This window comes from Argiope bruennichi, chromosome 6 (genome assembly GCF_947563725.1).
Source record: "Argiope bruennichi chromosome 6, qqArgBrue1.1, whole genome shotgun sequence".
NCBI classification, from domain to species: Eukaryota; Metazoa; Arthropoda; class Arachnida; order Araneae; family Araneidae; genus Argiope; species Argiope bruennichi.
This window is the reverse complement of record NC_079156.1, coordinates 135,800,517-135,818,830: the sequence shown is the minus strand read 5'-3', so window position 1 is coordinate 135,818,830 and position 18,314 is coordinate 135,800,517. Positions and strand designations below refer to the sequence as shown.

At 26.8% G+C, this 18,314-nt stretch overlaps 1 protein-coding gene across 2 annotated transcripts in view; it reads right to left on the bottom strand.

Moving 5' to 3' along the window:
- The window catches only part of LOC129972636 (protein scribble homolog), a 72,035-nt gene extending 53,807 nt beyond the window's left edge, over nucleotides 1-18,228 (bottom strand). For both annotated transcript variants that reach the window (XM_056086846.1, XM_056086847.1), the window contains exons 1-8: nucleotides 17,900-18,228; nucleotides 10,770-10,887; nucleotides 9,881-9,959; nucleotides 5,611-5,700; nucleotides 5,410-5,530; nucleotides 5,199-5,273; nucleotides 4,085-4,258; nucleotides 3,668-3,957 (exon numbers count right to left, since the gene is read on the bottom strand). In XM_056086846.1, the coding sequence (XP_055942821.1) occupies nucleotides 3,668-3,957; nucleotides 4,085-4,258; nucleotides 5,199-5,273; nucleotides 5,410-5,530; nucleotides 5,611-5,700; nucleotides 9,881-9,959; nucleotides 10,770-10,887; nucleotides 17,900-18,061 (1,109 nt within the window). In that variant the 5' untranslated portion in view covers nucleotides 18,062-18,228. The remainder of the gene's footprint in view (nucleotides 1-3,667; nucleotides 3,958-4,084; nucleotides 4,259-5,198; nucleotides 5,274-5,409; nucleotides 5,531-5,610; nucleotides 5,701-9,880; nucleotides 9,960-10,769; nucleotides 10,888-17,899) is intronic.
- Between the last annotated feature and the right edge of the window lie 86 nt (nucleotides 18,229-18,314).

Sequence of the window (18,314 nt, the reverse complement as noted above, 5' to 3'; positions counted from 1 at the left end):
CTTAATGCTTTTCTAACTGATGCAATTGTGAATAACTGATATAAAGTTTGAAAGATACTGTTCATCAAACATTTAAATTCGTTACAAAAGTTCAAAATGTTTTATCGATTAAATGAAAAGTGAAATTCTTTATGAAAATATTTTAAAAATTCACACAAGTTTGATTTTCTTCTTTTAAAGTGAACAATCTTAAACTTAACATTTGCTTTAGAATTTCACTTGTAATGTAATGCAAATGATGTACATATGATAGATATCAGTGGTTTTCATATCTTTCAACATATTTCAATTCCTTTAATGCAAAGACGGAAGTGGGATTTGTGCATCCAATAATGATGCAGCACAAAGGAGCACAGATTTATATTATAACTCTGTCTTGTATTACATATATTGTTAGGTAATTATATTATACTCAGTAATATCATACTACATGCCAAAGCTAGCATTTTATTTGAGTAGTAATTAATTGGGAAATAAATACACAGGCAAACATTTATTTGGGATATTTACCTGAATATTTATCCTTCAAAATAAAGCATGCAAGTCAAAATTGGATTTAAAAACTTCCCTTTTCCTATAAAATTTGACATTTACTGCATTTTCCATTTCCAATCATTAATTCATGGCATTGGTCACAGGAAAAAAGATGCATTTAATTTTATACAAAAGACAAAATAAAAATAGCAATCTCGATTAATAATAAAAGGGAATGCATGCACAATGGAACCCTACAGGGCAAGACCCTTTGACCTGAAGCTAGCAAATTTGATGTGCATATAATTATTTTTTGAAGTTCTAATTAATTAAATGAAAATTTGGCATCTTTCCAAGAAAACTTTAGAAAATAGTTTAAAAAATGTCTATTTTAAAATTAAAAGAAATCTTCAATGATATAAATTTCTTCAACATTAATTTTTTATTTGCTTTTTCACAACTTTTTAAAGAAATACTTTTTTTCATGAATTTTTCAGCATATTTCATCAAATATAAAATCTCAGATTTTTGTTAATTGTTGAAAGATCAAGATTCTCATTATTTATTCTGCTTATAATGACGGAATAAAAAAAATGCATTTACAGAACTAGTAATGGTGACAGGCAACTAGAATTTCGATTACTCAGTTAACATTTTATTGTTACAATGATGTTGCAAAACGTCAGTGAAAAGATTCATGTGCATAATAATTAAATCAAGTTTAGAGCTATTAAATTAACACAGACCTAATCTTTATTACAATTTGATGCTTAAAAATATACTTTTTGAAAGAATTATCAACATCAAAGTAGTGTAAGAAATTTCTTGAAAATTGAGGGAAAAAAAAGCTGGTTGTTATGGTGGAGAGTTTCTAATACAAGTAGGTAAAATTATAATAAGTATATATTATAATTTTACCTCCCATTTGAACACAATAATATTTATATTCCTGATTTATTAAGATATTTAAAAACACTGGACTGATATGATCATGTTTATGGGTGAGTTGTCATCTGTACATTGTGCAATGCAAAAATAATTTTACAGGGCAGGCAAGCAGGCACTTAGAGCTACTAAACTTCTAATTGCTTGGAAAGTAAGAGATTACCAAGACAGATTTTTAAAAAAAGATTTTTTCCTTTAATAACTTAGCAACATTTATATTTTAAAAATAAATAAAAATTCAGCTTTTTAGCAATATTAATTTTATTTCTGCACATATTTTCCAGCTTTAATAACTTAAAAAATATTTATAAGTAATATTTTAAAGGAAAAATATTATTATGTTTAACTTATTTAATATTTAGATGCTAAAAAATATAAAGATAAGAATATTTTACAATTGAAAATAAACTTTATATTCCTGTGTCAAACAAAAACTAATGTTTTTCTCCTACCTGCTGTTATAAATTTACATATATTGATCATTGGAATTCTTAACAAAAACCATACAATTTTAATGATTTTAGTTAAATCCCAATTGTTAAAATAAAACATAGGATTTTTCTCAATTTTGCACAAACTAAAATCAAAAGAATTAGTATGCTATCCTTCAGTTATTTGGACAATAAAGGCATACTTTCAATATACTTTAAAGTGAAACTCTCATGATTTTTGTGATAAGAAGACATTTATTTGTTAGATGTGTAATTAAGGTACATTCTGCCATGCAAAGTCAAAAGCATCTTCATCTCAATATTATTTTAAATTTGCCACATCTAATACTCAGCTTGCAAAAAATATTGCTTGTATTTAATTTAAATCAAATCTCTAAGGCAAAGCTTGATTTTCATGATTCCATCAACAAAGCATTTTTAAGCATCAAACTGTGATAAACATAAAAGTTGTGCAATTTTAATAACCTCACATTTGTTTTGTTTAATGTATGATGAACATTCCACGTGAAAGCACTTCAAATATTAAAACTAAAATTAATAATCAAATCAATATTAATTACTAATCAAATATTAAAACTACAATACCACCCTCAATTGCATTTGTTTTTGGAGGTGCTGAACCCCCCCCCCCTCCCACCATTTTTATCCTGCATGTAAAATGTGTAGATAGTAAAAAAAAAAAAAAAATCCTTCTTCTTTAACTTTGAATAACAGAAGAAAATCATGCAATTAAATACATCATAAAATGCTGAATACTAAAATTTCATTGCAGCCATGAAAATTAAATTTTATATATATTAGAAAAAACTTCTGAAATTTTAAAACTTCTATTTTTTTCACCAAGGGAGGCACAATTTATGTACAAAGAATAAGTGTTAAAAAATATGCCAGTCTACATTGCAACATAAAAAAAAAAAAGCCATAATTTTCTAGTTTATTGATTTTACTATGAGATTTTTGATACGGATTTCTTTGACATGTGTCAATTTAGGAAAGGGAAATTTAGGTATTTTATTATTTTTTTATAGAGTGTAGAATAAGTAAGATGTCACTAAAAGTAAACAATGCTTTAAATAGTAATTAATTATATTTTAATAGTAATAATTATAGCATGGAAAAATTTAAAACATGCATCAGTTTATTACTCAAATTAATTGAAATGCAAAATTTAGTCAATCAGTGGAGTCAAAATATTGCTGTTCTTGTTTTGACATAATATACAGGGCAGATGAGAAACTACCCCAATTGATACAATTTATCATTTGTCTGATTTAACACAATTTAAAAATCCAAGAACAGAAGAAATCTGTGTACGAGTAGACTGTCTATTTGTGTGCTTGTGAACACAATTAAAAAAGAAAAGATATGAAATTAAGCATATGGTTTTATAGTCAGATTTGTAGATATATATCCAATTTTCAATCAAACTGGCCAATATGACCACCTTCCATTTGTCTATTCACATGTATGTGAGTGTTGTAACTCAAAAATAAAAGTTAAGAAAATGAAATTTGATAAGTAATCTTGTCACAAAAATTAAAGCTGTATATAAAATATTAGATCTAATGGGTCAACAGAAAGAACTAAATTAAATATATAGTTGGCTATATTCAACATTTAAAAGAAACAGTGCCATACTGAGTTAGTAAATGTGAAAGTCAAAGGGAGAAAACTCTCACTGATTAAGTAATTGTTACTGAAAGCTGTAATATTTCAATGACATTCATAAAACTTGCAATTAATACATCAGCAAAAATCACAGCATTACTGTCTGTTCAACATATAAAAATACAAACCTATTTCCTGAAACATCAAGAACATGCAATTCTTTCAACATCCCTGTCTCTTCAGGTAAAAAGTTCAAACGGTTTTCTCGCAAAGATAAAACACTTAATCGGGTCAAATTACCAATCTGTGCTGGAATTTGTGAAAGTCTATTTCTGTCCAGATTCAGATTTGTTAGATTCACAAGTTTCCCAATAGAGGAAGGCAGTTCTGATATTAGATTTTCTGTTAGTATAAGTTCTTGAAGAGATTCACAATTTCCAATTTCTGGAGTCAAAGAAAGAAGACGATTTTGGTCAACCTGTAAAAAAAACATTTAAACATTAAGGGTATATTTTGTATTAAGTTAAATAAAACACATGGCAAATAAAAAAAAGATAAGGCACCAACCTGATAGAAAATGTAAGAGTTTATATTTAAAATCATACCTTAAATATTGTAAGTTTTGATAATTTCCCAATGCCTTCTGGTAGAGATTCAAGACAATTTTGGGATAAATGCAAGTCTGTGAGATTTTCCAGTCCTCCTATTTCTTCTGGCAAGTATTCTAATCTGTTTTCACTGACATCTAAACATGTCAGGTTCTTGAGATTTTCAATTTCCTAATTTCAAAAATGCACAAAATAAGTTTAAATAGTAACAGATCAAAATCTTTTGCACCTTTGATAAAATCATACATAATTTTGTATTTAAAAGCAGCTAAGATAACTGAAGAATTTGACAATCATTAACATATAAAAATTAATGCAGGCAAATTTTAACAAAGAAATTATAACCATGCAATTACTAATTTTTGTTAAAAACTGAACTTTTAAAAAACTAAATTAAATTTCTATTTGCCTTTAGTCTTCATGATACAAATTTATGCAACTATAATTTTGCAAGGCCCATGGATGAGCTACTAATAACACAAAAGGAAGTAAAATATTGGCAAAGCAAAACAAGAAAGATATAATTACCATTTTAAATGTAATAACATCAAAATAAGAAACTTCATTTAAAGAAAACATAATAATAAAAACAATTACATAAAACTAAGTAATAATAAGGGAAAATAAAAATATTAAAAAAAATAATTAGATATAAAAATGAAAGTAAAATAATACCCATTTAAAAACATTAATGAACATGATAAAAGTTCCTGCTTACTTAATCTAACATTACTTTTAAGAAGTTTTTTTTTTTGGGGGGGGGTAATATTATCATATTTTTTCTTTTTAACTCATATTTTAAGAAATTTCAAAAAGAGGAGATGTGATATGAAACTGTAAAGGAGAGTAGGAACCTACTTATGAGCATTTATTTAAAATCTAAAAATAGTTTCATTTGGGTAATATTGGGACATTGATAGAATGCTTTGTTTTTAAATACATATTCAGTAAGATTTAGTTATTAATATATAAAAACAGCTGATTGCAATACTTTTAATACCCATTCAATAACATTTGAGGACAGAAAAAAAGCCATAAAATATGTTTTGCAGAAAATACAAAAATAATGCTATCACTTATATAATAATGATAAATTATAACGTGCACATACTGTTGGTAAGGTAAAAAGTTCATTACAGTCCAGCCACAGCTCTTGCAGACTTGATAACTGGCCAATAAGGGAAGGCTAGAGAATAAAATAAAGATAATTTGCAAATATAATGAATGGTAGAAAAATTTAAGAACTATTTAATTTCATAAAGAATACATTAGCAAAAAAAATAGCTAGAAATGCTATTTTTTTAATAATTTAAATCACTTACAAGCTCCGAAATTTCATTGCTTCCTAAATCCAACCTTTCTAATTTAGATAAATTTGCAAAAGAAGGTGGCAATGTTCTTATACTGTTCTCTCGAAGCTCTAAAGACTGAAGATTTGTCAGACTGTGGGAAGAATAATAAAAAATTTAATACTTTGATATACTAGATAAATAAATTCAAATATAAATAAAGCTGCACCTTACTTTCCAAAATCATTCGGTAATCTAGTCAATGAAATGTCATTCAAACCTAACACTGTCAGATTTTTAAGCTGCACAAAACCAGCAGGCAACCTGAGGGAGAAAAAAAAATCTAAAAGATTTCTAATTTTTTTATATGGAAAAATGACAAATATTAATAAAAATTCTTATTTCTTCCAATTCTGTATTAGTTAAAAAAAATTACAACATATTTTATTTGGTTGTTTGTTCCTTCATTTCATAGGCCTTTGATTGTTTTAAAAATAAAATAATGTTTCATCATCTTGAATACAGAGTCTCTCTGGGATAATCGTAAATAGTACAAATAACTTTAATACATAAAGTGATAAATCAAAACTAATGCAGAATTTTGTTAGTCTTTTATGAACTATTAAAATTTAAAAACAGTTTTGTAATTGCACACATCTTAATTACATTTATGATAAGGTACATTTTTTTTCTCCTAATCACATTTCTCTACTGTTATATATTTATATTATTTGAAATTTTGTTAAAAAAAATATTTGAGGTAGTAATTGCACCAAGCTACTTTCAATGAAGTATGCAATATACTAATGCACCCTTTTCTTGAAAACAATTAAATTTAAAAATTTTACTATAAAATTATCCCATTATTTTTATTTTTGGGGGAAATTTTATGCATATCTTATTTGAATCTAATAAAAATATATTGTGTGTAAAGTTATAAATCATATAAAAATACTCATTTAATGTATTTAACTCAAGTACTCACTCAAAGTAACTAAATTTGATATTATCATTTTAAAATTATCAATTCTTTTATAATTATTTTATACTTGCCCTTTCAACAAAATTATGAAACCAATAAATGGTGTCATACAAGAGAATTATGAACACAAAAATTTCATTTTTAAAACATGGGTCATTCAAAGTCTTCATTAGCGTTCTTAGTTGATAATATATCACTTCACACTTAAGTTGAATTTTTAAACAAACTTAAAATTTTATTATTCCTTTATGATGTATTTAAAAATGTTTCTTAACAGTACACAGAATCAACCCAATGTTAATCTAAATTTTAATCCATGCTAATTTTGTTATGAATTATTATACATATGAATTTCAGTTCAGATAAATATGCCATAGAATTTCTATCTTTTTATAAGAATTTACCGAAAACCAGTATGCCACATACTGAAATAAATAGAAGTTTGGCAGTGAGCATTCAGTTGTAATATCATTAAGTACTGTATAAACATCATGATTTTAATTGAGTTCACCAAAATCTATTCAAGATTACTCTAAGTCAACCCTAACTGACAGGAATCAAACAAAAATAAAATTTTAGATAAGTTTAACACATTTATCATAAATGAAATGATATTCTATTTCTCAGAAAAATTATTGCTTTCCAAAGAATATTATTTGTATATCAATGTAAATAAATAAATGCATTAATAAATATTTGAAAAATATGAACACTTGTTTATTATTATTTTTTTTGTCTAAAATTATATACAGCAAGCACAACTACTTTTTTTTTTTTTTTTTGTAATGCTTCACATAATGTGTGGAATATAAATAAACTCTTAAAAGCTTCATACTATATATATATATATATATATATATACTTATTTAAGAAGAAACAGATACAGATTAACAAAAGTAATATTAGACCAATAATATCGAATCAACAATACTTAAACTAATTCATTTAATTTGCCGACATCTATGCGTAATCAAAACCTTATTTACTATTATCGCATTTACAAGCTAAAATTACAGGAAATTAAGGACCACTGCTTTCTTTGTTATATTGTTTGCAATAATTAATCTAACTCTCTATTTCTTACTCTTTAATAAGAGAAATAAGGTAAGGTCAGATTAACTGGTATGCCAGAGATGACAGTACATTATTCGAGTTTCAATTTTGAGTTCACTTACATCATATTTACCCTTATCAAAAATATAATCATAATTCTTAATCACATCTTTTAGTTCTTTCTTAAATTCACATTTATTCTCCATGACAGTTTGAAGTAAGAAAATTTAATCTCACAGAATATAAAAGTAAAAATTTAAATGAAGTTATTCTTTATAATTTATTTAATTTTTTTAATATAATTTTGTATATTCAGAAAGAACTAATATATTATGAGACAAAGTGTGATCTAGGATATACAAAGTCATTTTTTTAAAAAAAAATAGAGTACGCACCAGAATATCCAGCAGAATGTGCCGGAAGGACTGGCTGAATAGCTAAAACATCCGATAGGTCTGAGTTATATGAATTCAATTCTTCGTCCACCAATACCAGAAGATAAAGATTTTATCCAAAACTTACTGTTATAATACATATTTTCTCACTTCTTATTGAGTATTAAGCCCTCCATTTATCTCAAGCTATGTAGAAGGTAAAAGCGGCCCGATGAATCACAGAAACATGCAACAGTACTGTGTAGATAGTGTGTAAAATAGAAGATTCTGTACTGGTAGTTTATATACTGCATTTTACATTTCAAGAATTTATTATAGAAAAAGTGAGTTAAAGGATATAAACTGTTCACACTTTAACATAAATTTTATAATGCCAGACTAAAATGCAAGAAATGTAAACAAAACATTAATGTAAATCATAGGCCTAATTCTCAAGAAAATTGGTTCAAATTTTATTTTTCACTGACAAATGGTTATAGATATGAAAAGGTAACCCTAAGATAACAGTCAAACCTTAAAGAGTTTTTAGGTTTTGAAAATGTCTTTAATAGAACGACTTACCTTCCTCATTTAATTACGATAAAAGAAAACTAGGCCGGATAACCCAGAAGCCAGATAGTCGTAAACTGGAATACTATAGTCGAGAGTGTTCTGTACTGTAGCATTTTAGAGAGGGAGAAAACATTCTTTTTACATTAAGTCTCAATTATGCCTTCAGCATTTGTCATCTGGAGATGTTTTATCAAAAAATATTACAATATGATGGAAATCATCCAGCCAGTATCTAGGATGCACGGTGGAGATTTATTTTTACAGCATAATTTTACATACTTAATGATTGTCAGCAATGAATTTTCTTTTTTGTACAGTCAGAAGTGTTTAATGTTTCTGTGGGTAACTTGAAAGGACAGTACTGTACCCAATGATAAGCAATTTAAATCCATTGATTTTTGCAAAGTTTGTAGGGTGCAGGTGGTAATTTATTTTGGAAATGAATATTGAGAAAAAAGCCAAAATTCAATCTGAGTGGAGGAGTTAATTGAAAGCTAATTTGTTTGAAATTTAGAGGTTGTCAATGCTGATGATTCTTCATGTTCAAAAATCGATTTCAATTTTTACTAAAGTCAAAATTCCCAAATTTTATATATATATTTTTGAATATTCAGTAGCTTTATAGATGCTATCAACCACTTTGAAAGTTCTTGGGGAGATTTATAAAGATAATTTGCCTGAGATTAATAGGCAAGACTTGTTAATACCTTTAATGCCATGCATGCCAATTAATCTAGCTGTTTCCCCAAACTAAGTTTTTCAATATATTAAAATACTAAGTGAGAAATCAGTTAAGAATTCTCTCAGAAATACTATGGGAACAGATTCAAACATAAGTTGAAATGACTATTTATTTCTCTCGCAGCTTCTTTTCAGAAAAAAGAGGTTGGTTTAGTACAAAGAGAAATGCAGAAAGCACGGCATGATAGCAGAGTATTTAGTTATATTAATGTCCCGCTTTAAAGTAACACTTGGGCTATTTTGGGGCAGACCTCGTAATTTGGAACCACCATCAGATGACGAGGACAACATCTGATCGGGTACTCCCTCTCCAAACTTCCACACCACACCAGCAGGACATTTGATCCTGATGTATTTAACGTGCACCAAACCCGCTTTCATGACAGTTCTTTGGTGGAATCGGGTCTCGAATCTGAAACCCTTCGGACCTGAAGCCAAGACCTTACCATCAGGCCACTACAGCCTCGAAAAAGAGGTGAAAGTGAGGGTGGGGAGGAAGGGAGGGAAGTGGTATCTGATTTTGAATCTGATAGTTTTTGATTCCAAAAAATCTAGAAAACAAATTAAAAATGAAAGAAGTGTACATAAAACAGATTTAAAGTTTTCATGCAGCAAATAGAATGATTTGTGTTTAGAATACACAAGCAAATATTTCTGAAAATGAATGATTTACAATCCAGGGGAAAATTTATCACCATACATTTCGATGGAATTTTTTTAAATACAAAATAAATTATTTCAATACTAATATAGGGGAGGAAGAAAGAAAAAAAAGACTTACTTTGCTAGTGGATTACTACTGATATCAAGAGTCTGTAGACATTTTAAAAACTTAATATTTTCAGGTATATCCGAAATATCTAAAAATAGAACAAGACAATATGTAATTATTTCTACAACTAAGAAAAGAAATATATTTCTCATCATATATCAAAAGTTAATCAATGTTCAAAATATAAATTGAAACTATAGCATAACAAATGAAGACAAAATTAATGCTAAAGGATTCTGAATTCTCAATTTACAATTACCGTAAAGTAGTGCAACATTTTTGACAGACTAAGTTCTGAGGTGATCTTGGTGCACGAATTTGTTATAATTCAAGGCAAGGGAGTATGCAGGTTTTTAAATGTTATTTACTAAAGAAAATAAAATTTTAAATGTTACTGCCACTTGCAAAATTCATAAATATATATAAAAAAAATCTGCATGGAAAGTAAAAGGCAATATGCATGCAGAAAAGAAATAGACGAGGAACAAAAAACACATATAGCATATTTGCAACCATGATAAGATCTTAATAGTGAATATATGGATAATCTAAATATTTAAGAAGAACTGAAGTCCAAAAATAGCAAACAATATCAGGGCCAAAGAATTTAAATACCATTTTTCACATATAAATGTGAAAAATGAAATGCTTTATAGTGCAACAAATGTGAAAAATGTCTGGTAGTCTTTTAATTAAGTTCAAAAGAAATGATATAAGAATTGCTAGAGTACACAGTTTTTTCTTTTTCTTCTTTTTCAACTTCCCAACAGTAATTTACAGCACTTACCAGTTTTATTTTTGATAATTCCTTTTTAATATATAGATAAATGAAGTTTGAGTACATACTGCAACATACAACAAATCCATAGGACTCTAAACATTAGGAAAATATATTTACCATTTTTGCTAATATCTAATTCAACCAGATTCACCAAACTTGCAATATCTGATGGCAGTAATCCAATTTCATTGTCACTCAAACTCAAACGTCGCAATTTTACAAGACGAAAAAGACCCTGCAGTAGAGAAAATTAAATTAGTCAATGGCAATGAAAATTACCTTCAATATATTATAAACACAAAGCATTATACATTATATAAAAATATGGTCAAATAATTTAATGTCAATTTGGCCTTCTTATGTGCAATATAATTATCAGAAAGAGAAAAATTATGAAGCCAATAGTTAGCAATAAAAAACAATTCAGATTAAAAATATTTAATTGTTGTAATTATGTAAATCATTCCAATTTGATTATGAAAAAATTATAAATATAAAGATATTGACTGATGTTTTTAATTAAATAATCAAAACTAAGAATACATGTTTGAGTATTATTTCTAGCAACAGTTGCTATTTCAAGATAAGTTACTTTAATAAAAAAGCTATCTTTTGTACTATATACAGATATTATAAAAAATTTCAATTTTGAAAGTAAATATATTGTGATACTTCTCGTAATGCAAATAAATGAATAATAAACTATGTTAGAGACAATAAAATAACAGCTAATAAAACATATATCTAAAAATTTGCCAGAGTTATAAGTTTTCTCACTTTGCAATTTTTCACCCTAACATTTCAAAAATTGTTCTGTCTTCCATTTAAAAAAAAAAAAAATTTTTTTTAACCTCCTTACATTTGAAAAGTTAATTCATCACCACCTCCAAATAATACAACAAATCTAAATTTTATATCAGAAACTGCATTTTACAATAAAAATCTATTGTTTACTTAATCATGTTCTCTCAAAAACCTTAAAAAATAATTAAGAATACAACTTCAAATTATTTCCAATAGAGCTCTGAATAAAAATTACCAATAACGAAAGACATTTGTCCAGTTTTAAAAATTATATCTTTTGACATTAATTATAAGTGAAAGCAATTGGGGAATCTAATGCTGAAAAGCAAACACATAAAATTATTCTAAAAAAAGATTTTATGACTAATTTCTATTTTATTAAATATAATTAATGGTTACATGCCACACAATGACCTTGTCAATATTTATTGGCATAAAATACATTAAAACAAGATGACAATCATAATTCAAAACCAGAAAAGCAGAAATAACTTATCAATGATAAAATTAAAAAAAGAGTTACTGATTTTATTATTTAAAAACACTATCAATATGCTAGATTAGAATTTAAAAGAGCAAAAGTATCAATAATTATGGAATACCTACTAAAAATTATTATCCAATTTTTATATTAGAGCTTACTTAACAAAATATAGAAACTATTCTGAAAGAAATTGAAAACAGACTACAGAAAATTTGATATTTACTGTATATTAGAAGATTGTAATAAATTCTACAAGGAAAACTTAATTAAAATGAGAAGAAATGCAGCAGAATTTTCATCGAAGAAAATTAAAAGCTGCCACAGAAGTCATTTTTTTTTTTTTAAATTCTTCTATGCATTAATAAAGATATTTAACAATAGATATCCCCAAATTTATTAATTCACATGTTTTAACAAATCCAAGAAGAAAAACATTTGTATGGTTACCAAATGCAAAATTATCAAACTTCCATATAGTTTTTAATTTTTAGATTTCTACATCAACCCCAAAATATACTTTTTGTTTCTGCCTCCCCTTAGCAAAAAAGCCATAATTTTTTTCTGAAAATAAGATGCATTGAAACCTTTGATTTTATAAGTTAAAAATTAGCTCTTAACTAACTTTTCTAGTTTAGCATTTTAAAACACATAAAAATATACAGAATATCCTCTTAAAATTTCTGAATTCGCTACATTTTGTATTTTTACATAAATGTATGGTTTCTAGGGAAAAAGATGCAAGACCGAGTCTGCATGCACATATCAACTTTCAGCTTTTGTATTTATAGCCTTAAACAAAAAAACGTCTAATCTTGGAACCTTTTCTTAGGTCCTTTATAAATTAGGTAATTATTTCACGTAAATATATATATAAAACTGTTATTAAATCAGATATTGTAAAGATTAAAATAATTTCGCAAGAAATAATAAAATAGCATGTTATTATGGTACTTTCCCGTTAGCTGAGTGCAAGCAAAAAAATCCCCAAATGATGTAGAATTCCGCCAAATTTCTTACGACCACGTACTCTATTCTCTGAATTCATTCAAAACAAACTTGGCGACTTGGCTCACGTTTGGTTCGCAACTGGTGACATTTGCGCCCGACTAACAGAAAAGTACAGTTATAATTTATTTCATAATTAAAAGACAAAACTGATGAATGTCTATAGATATAACTAATAATTCAATATATTTTGTTGCATAAATATAAAACATAGTTAAAAGGGTACACCTTAAATATCATATAGAATTAAAAATTCTAAATTATATTATATTATAGGCAAACTTGATTTTGACACTTAGTTAGAACTTAACAGTCTTCTCTTAAATTTGGTAAGATTTTGAGGGTTCTGGTAGCAGGATTATAAGGGAGGGGGGGGAAGGGGGGAGTTTTTGAACACTACTGGGATATCTTCTTTCCAGATGAGCAATATAACAAAATAGTATTATATTTTGCTTTTTTTAAAAAAAATTTTTGTTTTAGCTTTTCATATATTTAATGATATAATATATAAAAGTGACAAATTGAAATTTAAATCAAATCTGTTTTTTTTTTTCATTTATTAAGAGACAATATGTTCTTTTTAAAAATGATTTAATTAAATCTTGACCAGAAATCAGAGTAATACACTCCCAGCACCATAATTATGATGGGAGATAACGAGAGAATGCATTCAGTTTATATACAGTTGTAGCCACTACTGCATGCATGCAATTTTGAAATTTGATGACTCATGATAGCAATTTTATTAACTGATACGCAATAATGCTATATATTACTTTCAAGATAATTTAAGCAAGAATTAAATAAAATAATTTTTATAATGGATATTCATACTGGAATAACTGTAATAAAGAAGTAAAAGGAAACATAATAATGACATATACAAACATTCACATTTATGACAGTAAATACTTATTCGAGTAAAATTTAGCATCATCTACAGCTTTCGAGGAACATCCTAAAGAATTGACTAATACTTTTAGTTCTTCAATGTTATGATGCGATTCCATGATTGAATTATTGTTTTACTTAAATGGGTTTTATTACTTGGTTGCTTCTGTATAAAAAGTTTCTTTAGACTGTTCCAATAATTTTCAATTGGATTAAAATCTGGACTATTCACAGCTCATTCCAATATAAAAATAGATTGTCTTGAGGCCAATTTTCACATATTATGGTAGCGACATATAGCTGATTCTTGATGAATAAATTCTTCATGATCTGGGAAAAGATTAGCCAAAGATAGAGGTTAAGGAATAAGTATTTAATTTATGTATTTTTGGACATTTATATTCTTATTAAGCACAGAAATTCTTTATGCCTATGGATTTTTGTCATACAACTGTGAGATCATAACACAAATTGGGTATTTAAGAGCAAGTATAATCTAACCAGAATGGAAATTTTCTATCATATTCTTCGTATATTTTATACACTTGTTACCAAATTGTGAAATTTTGGTCATGACTCAAAATCGCATTGTTCTGCTGTCTGTTAATATGAGTTATCCTTCCAAACTTTTTTTATAATTTAAAAATGGCTTTTTTTTTCCTAATAATTCTTTCATTTAAATCAGATGCTTGAAATCTGAGTCAAATGCTCATAAAACTTAATATCAAATTGTACCATTTGATTTTGTATATTCTCAAATGATTTTCTGCTACCACATAGAACCTGTCTTTTAATAAATCAATCAGCACTTAATGTTAGACGCCCTTTACCAATTTAGTTTCCATATGACTGAGATTTCTTATACTGCTTCAAAAAATTGATAAATTCCATGTTTAGATAGATTTTTATCAATTTTCATCATAACTAAAGTTTTGTTCATATAATAGCAAATTTTTATATCATATTTTGAGGTAACCTGTCTTTATGCAATTCCAAATACTTTTTAAATTTAACAACTCAGGAACCTCCTCTCAGCCCCAAAACATGCTATCATCTGCTGAATTCTATTAATAATAAAATGCCACTATAGACTTTCTAAAAAATCTTGCCCACTGCTATATTTAAAAGAAAAGCAATATTTTATCAATTTAAATGAAGTGTGCTTTATTCTGGTTGCTTAATTATAATTAAAAAGAAAATAAATTCACCACAATACATTCTTGCTTAAATTGCTTCTAAAATAATATATACTTTTAAGATATTTCTGCTAATAATAAGGTAGTTAAAAGCAATCAAATTTCCAAAATGCACTTTTTCCAAAAATTTTCTTCAATTTCAACCATTACTTAATTCAAAAGAGGACTTTTTAAGAAATGGGAAGGGGGGGGGGGGAGCTGAGCTGACATTTCTTTTAAGCATCTGATTTTCACACGAAATTGCAGCTAATCATAAAACAGAGTATTAACAGTTTTTTTTTTAGCTTAAATATTAGAAGGTATGAATAATTCTTAACAATTGGTTCAAACAATTTATAGTGAACTTTTTATATAATTTATACACATATCAATACCTGCAAAATTTATCCTTTGATTCTTTTCAATAATAGCATAATTTAAGAAAAAAAAAATGCAATGTAAACACATAGTATTAAAAATCTATATTCAGAAGCTTCCAAGAGGTAACTGTATATTTAGAGCAAAAATTAACGATACAAGCAAAATTCAAATGAGAAGTAATAAAAATAATAATAAAAAAACAACAACCTAGATTTGAATTAGTTTGATTTCAGAAAGAAAATACATTGTTTTTGTTAATACACTATAAATATTTATATATTATGCTTCCTTTTTAATAATAAAATTTATAACATATTTATAAAGATATTTATGGCAACTTTTATATATTAAAAAAAGTATAAAGGTGATGAAATAAAATTTCACATGTAGACAAATCCAGAAAATCTAAAGCAGAGGATTTAAATTTCTTTTTAACTACAAGATCTATTTAATTTTGCTATTTATACAATTTTTTTTTATTTTTAACACAGCTCTAAAAATGAGAAACAGCACAATAAATGGATTTATCCTTTTAGCCCTAATGAATACTAAAATAATCATTCCTGCCAACTTAAAATAATACAGAATTAAATTTGAGTCACAAAATATTTCATTTCCCTCCCCCTTCCACTTCTTTTCCTGTCTTCACTAACATATTAATGCGCAATTTGCCTGCTTTTTCATCCGGGACAGTTTTAAAAATTTATATTTTTGAATAATGCATATGGAAGAGGTATAAAATATAAAAGATTCATGCTGAACAGCCTGTAAAAAGTTCAGAGCTCAAAAATATGCATAGTATAGGCAATACAATTTCGAACTTGATATCCAATGTCATCTTTTCAACTGAATAAAAAATTATTAAATTACACATCAATACATACCTTCAGTACTAATAAACAGGAAGTTTTTTCAAATAATACCCATATATTAATTACAATTTAATTCTAAAATTTTAAGGTAAAATTTATTAATCTCAGATTATTCATAGTAGAGCATTTAAAGCTTTAAATTACAATAAAATTTTCAGTAAAACAATTTCAATAAATACCTAAAAGTTATAAATCAAGAATTCAATCTTATCTTTATTTCAGAAAAATGAAAATATGCTTTGAGAGAGTTATAAAGGTACACATTTCTAGTAGAGAAAGGTTCCATGTCCAGTTGAGAATAACCGAAATATGTTTTGAAAATTCAAGCACCCATAAAATATACATAAATACTAAATTTTTAATAAACTATTGTATTTAATTTTTCCACATTTGCTTTGTTCATTAGTAAGCATTTTGCTATTAACAGACATTTTATATTGAATGCAGGTGCATTAAGGTTGGTTGATATCACAGTTACTAAATATGAATATCCAACCATTTTTTAAAAAAGGAGCCAATATAAAATTTACTTTCCTTTATATTAGGTTATAAGTCTAAAAAATATTTAGCAGTGATATTGTCCCAAAATTTTATTAGAATGTTTCCAATTTAACAAGAGTTAAAAGCATTAATCTCTGTCATGATATATCACCATCGAGTTCAATATAATACTACTGGTAGGTAAAATATTTATAATTTAATTGCTTCTGTGCTAAAAACTTACTGGACTAATAAACCTATTATTTTTGGAGAGATTTTCTGCTTAAATAAAACTTTAAAAAATATATTACAGAGAACAGAAACTATGAAATTCTTTTATTTCTTTATCACAGGATAAACAAACATATAAATATATATTAAGTCATAGGAATAATAGAAGATAAATTCTTTTTCAGATGCACACAATTAATATGCAAAAGAAAAAAGCTGTTTAAAAATAATATGAAAGTTTAGTAAACTGTCATTTTAACAAATTTCTGTATATAAAAGAATACATTTTGAAAGTGCTCCTTCTACAAAAAAAGAAGATATTAATTAAACAAGTTACGAATTAAATTATTTACTATATTGTTAATTAAGTTAAAACTACATTTGATCAAATATATTTAAGTAAATTATATAAAAGGCGTTTTAGAAGAATTTTACAAAATTCTTCATATTCTTGATTTTTTCATGCAGTGAATAAATTCCCACAACCAAGGCAACAATTAAATTAAATTCGAGTCTTGGATATAATGTAAATTTAAGTCGCACTAGTATTTTTAAAGAAATAAATCACTTCGGTCTTGTTACAGCAAGCAGATCATGTTAGCAAACTGAGTTTAACAACAAACAGAAACAAATTAAAATAATGGAAAACATTTAATAACAGCCAAATACATTAATAAAAAGTTTTAAATAAAAAAAAACCCCATTTGCTTAAAGAAACAGATCCTGTTTCAAACCGATTCCATAATCAATCACGATCACGATCCAAGATGTTTTGAGTCACGTCTTGTCAAAGTGCATCCCCAACCCTTAGGCTTAGTCACGAAAAATTGTAAACACAGAGGGCGTCGGCTGAACATTTTTTAAGATTCATGGCATTTTCAAAAATCAAAGGTACAACTCGAAAAAATTTTGTAAACAAATAACCTTTGGCAGATCTCTGATGTGATTGGAATCCAGCAGAAGTTCTTCTAAAGTACGAGGATAACGCAAAACATCATCGGGTACATTTGCCAAACTACAGTGCCTCTTGTCGATGCATTCAACTTGACGGTTACAACCTCGAAAAAGTGGAATACAACGAAACATTTTCAATTATTTAATTTGCTTCTCATGATGATACACAGGAAGAGGATTCCACTTCCGAAGAGAAACAGATTAGCCAAAACATTCCCAAGTAAACTTGCTAAATGTCTACCTCATTTGAACACGAAAAGTTACTACGATTACGTCACTTCTTACAATTACAGTTTGCGCACGCCATGTTAGAAAAAAAATTCCATATCAGCTCATACTGTAGTCTTTATATATAATTTTATCCAAACATCATTGGCAAAGATTA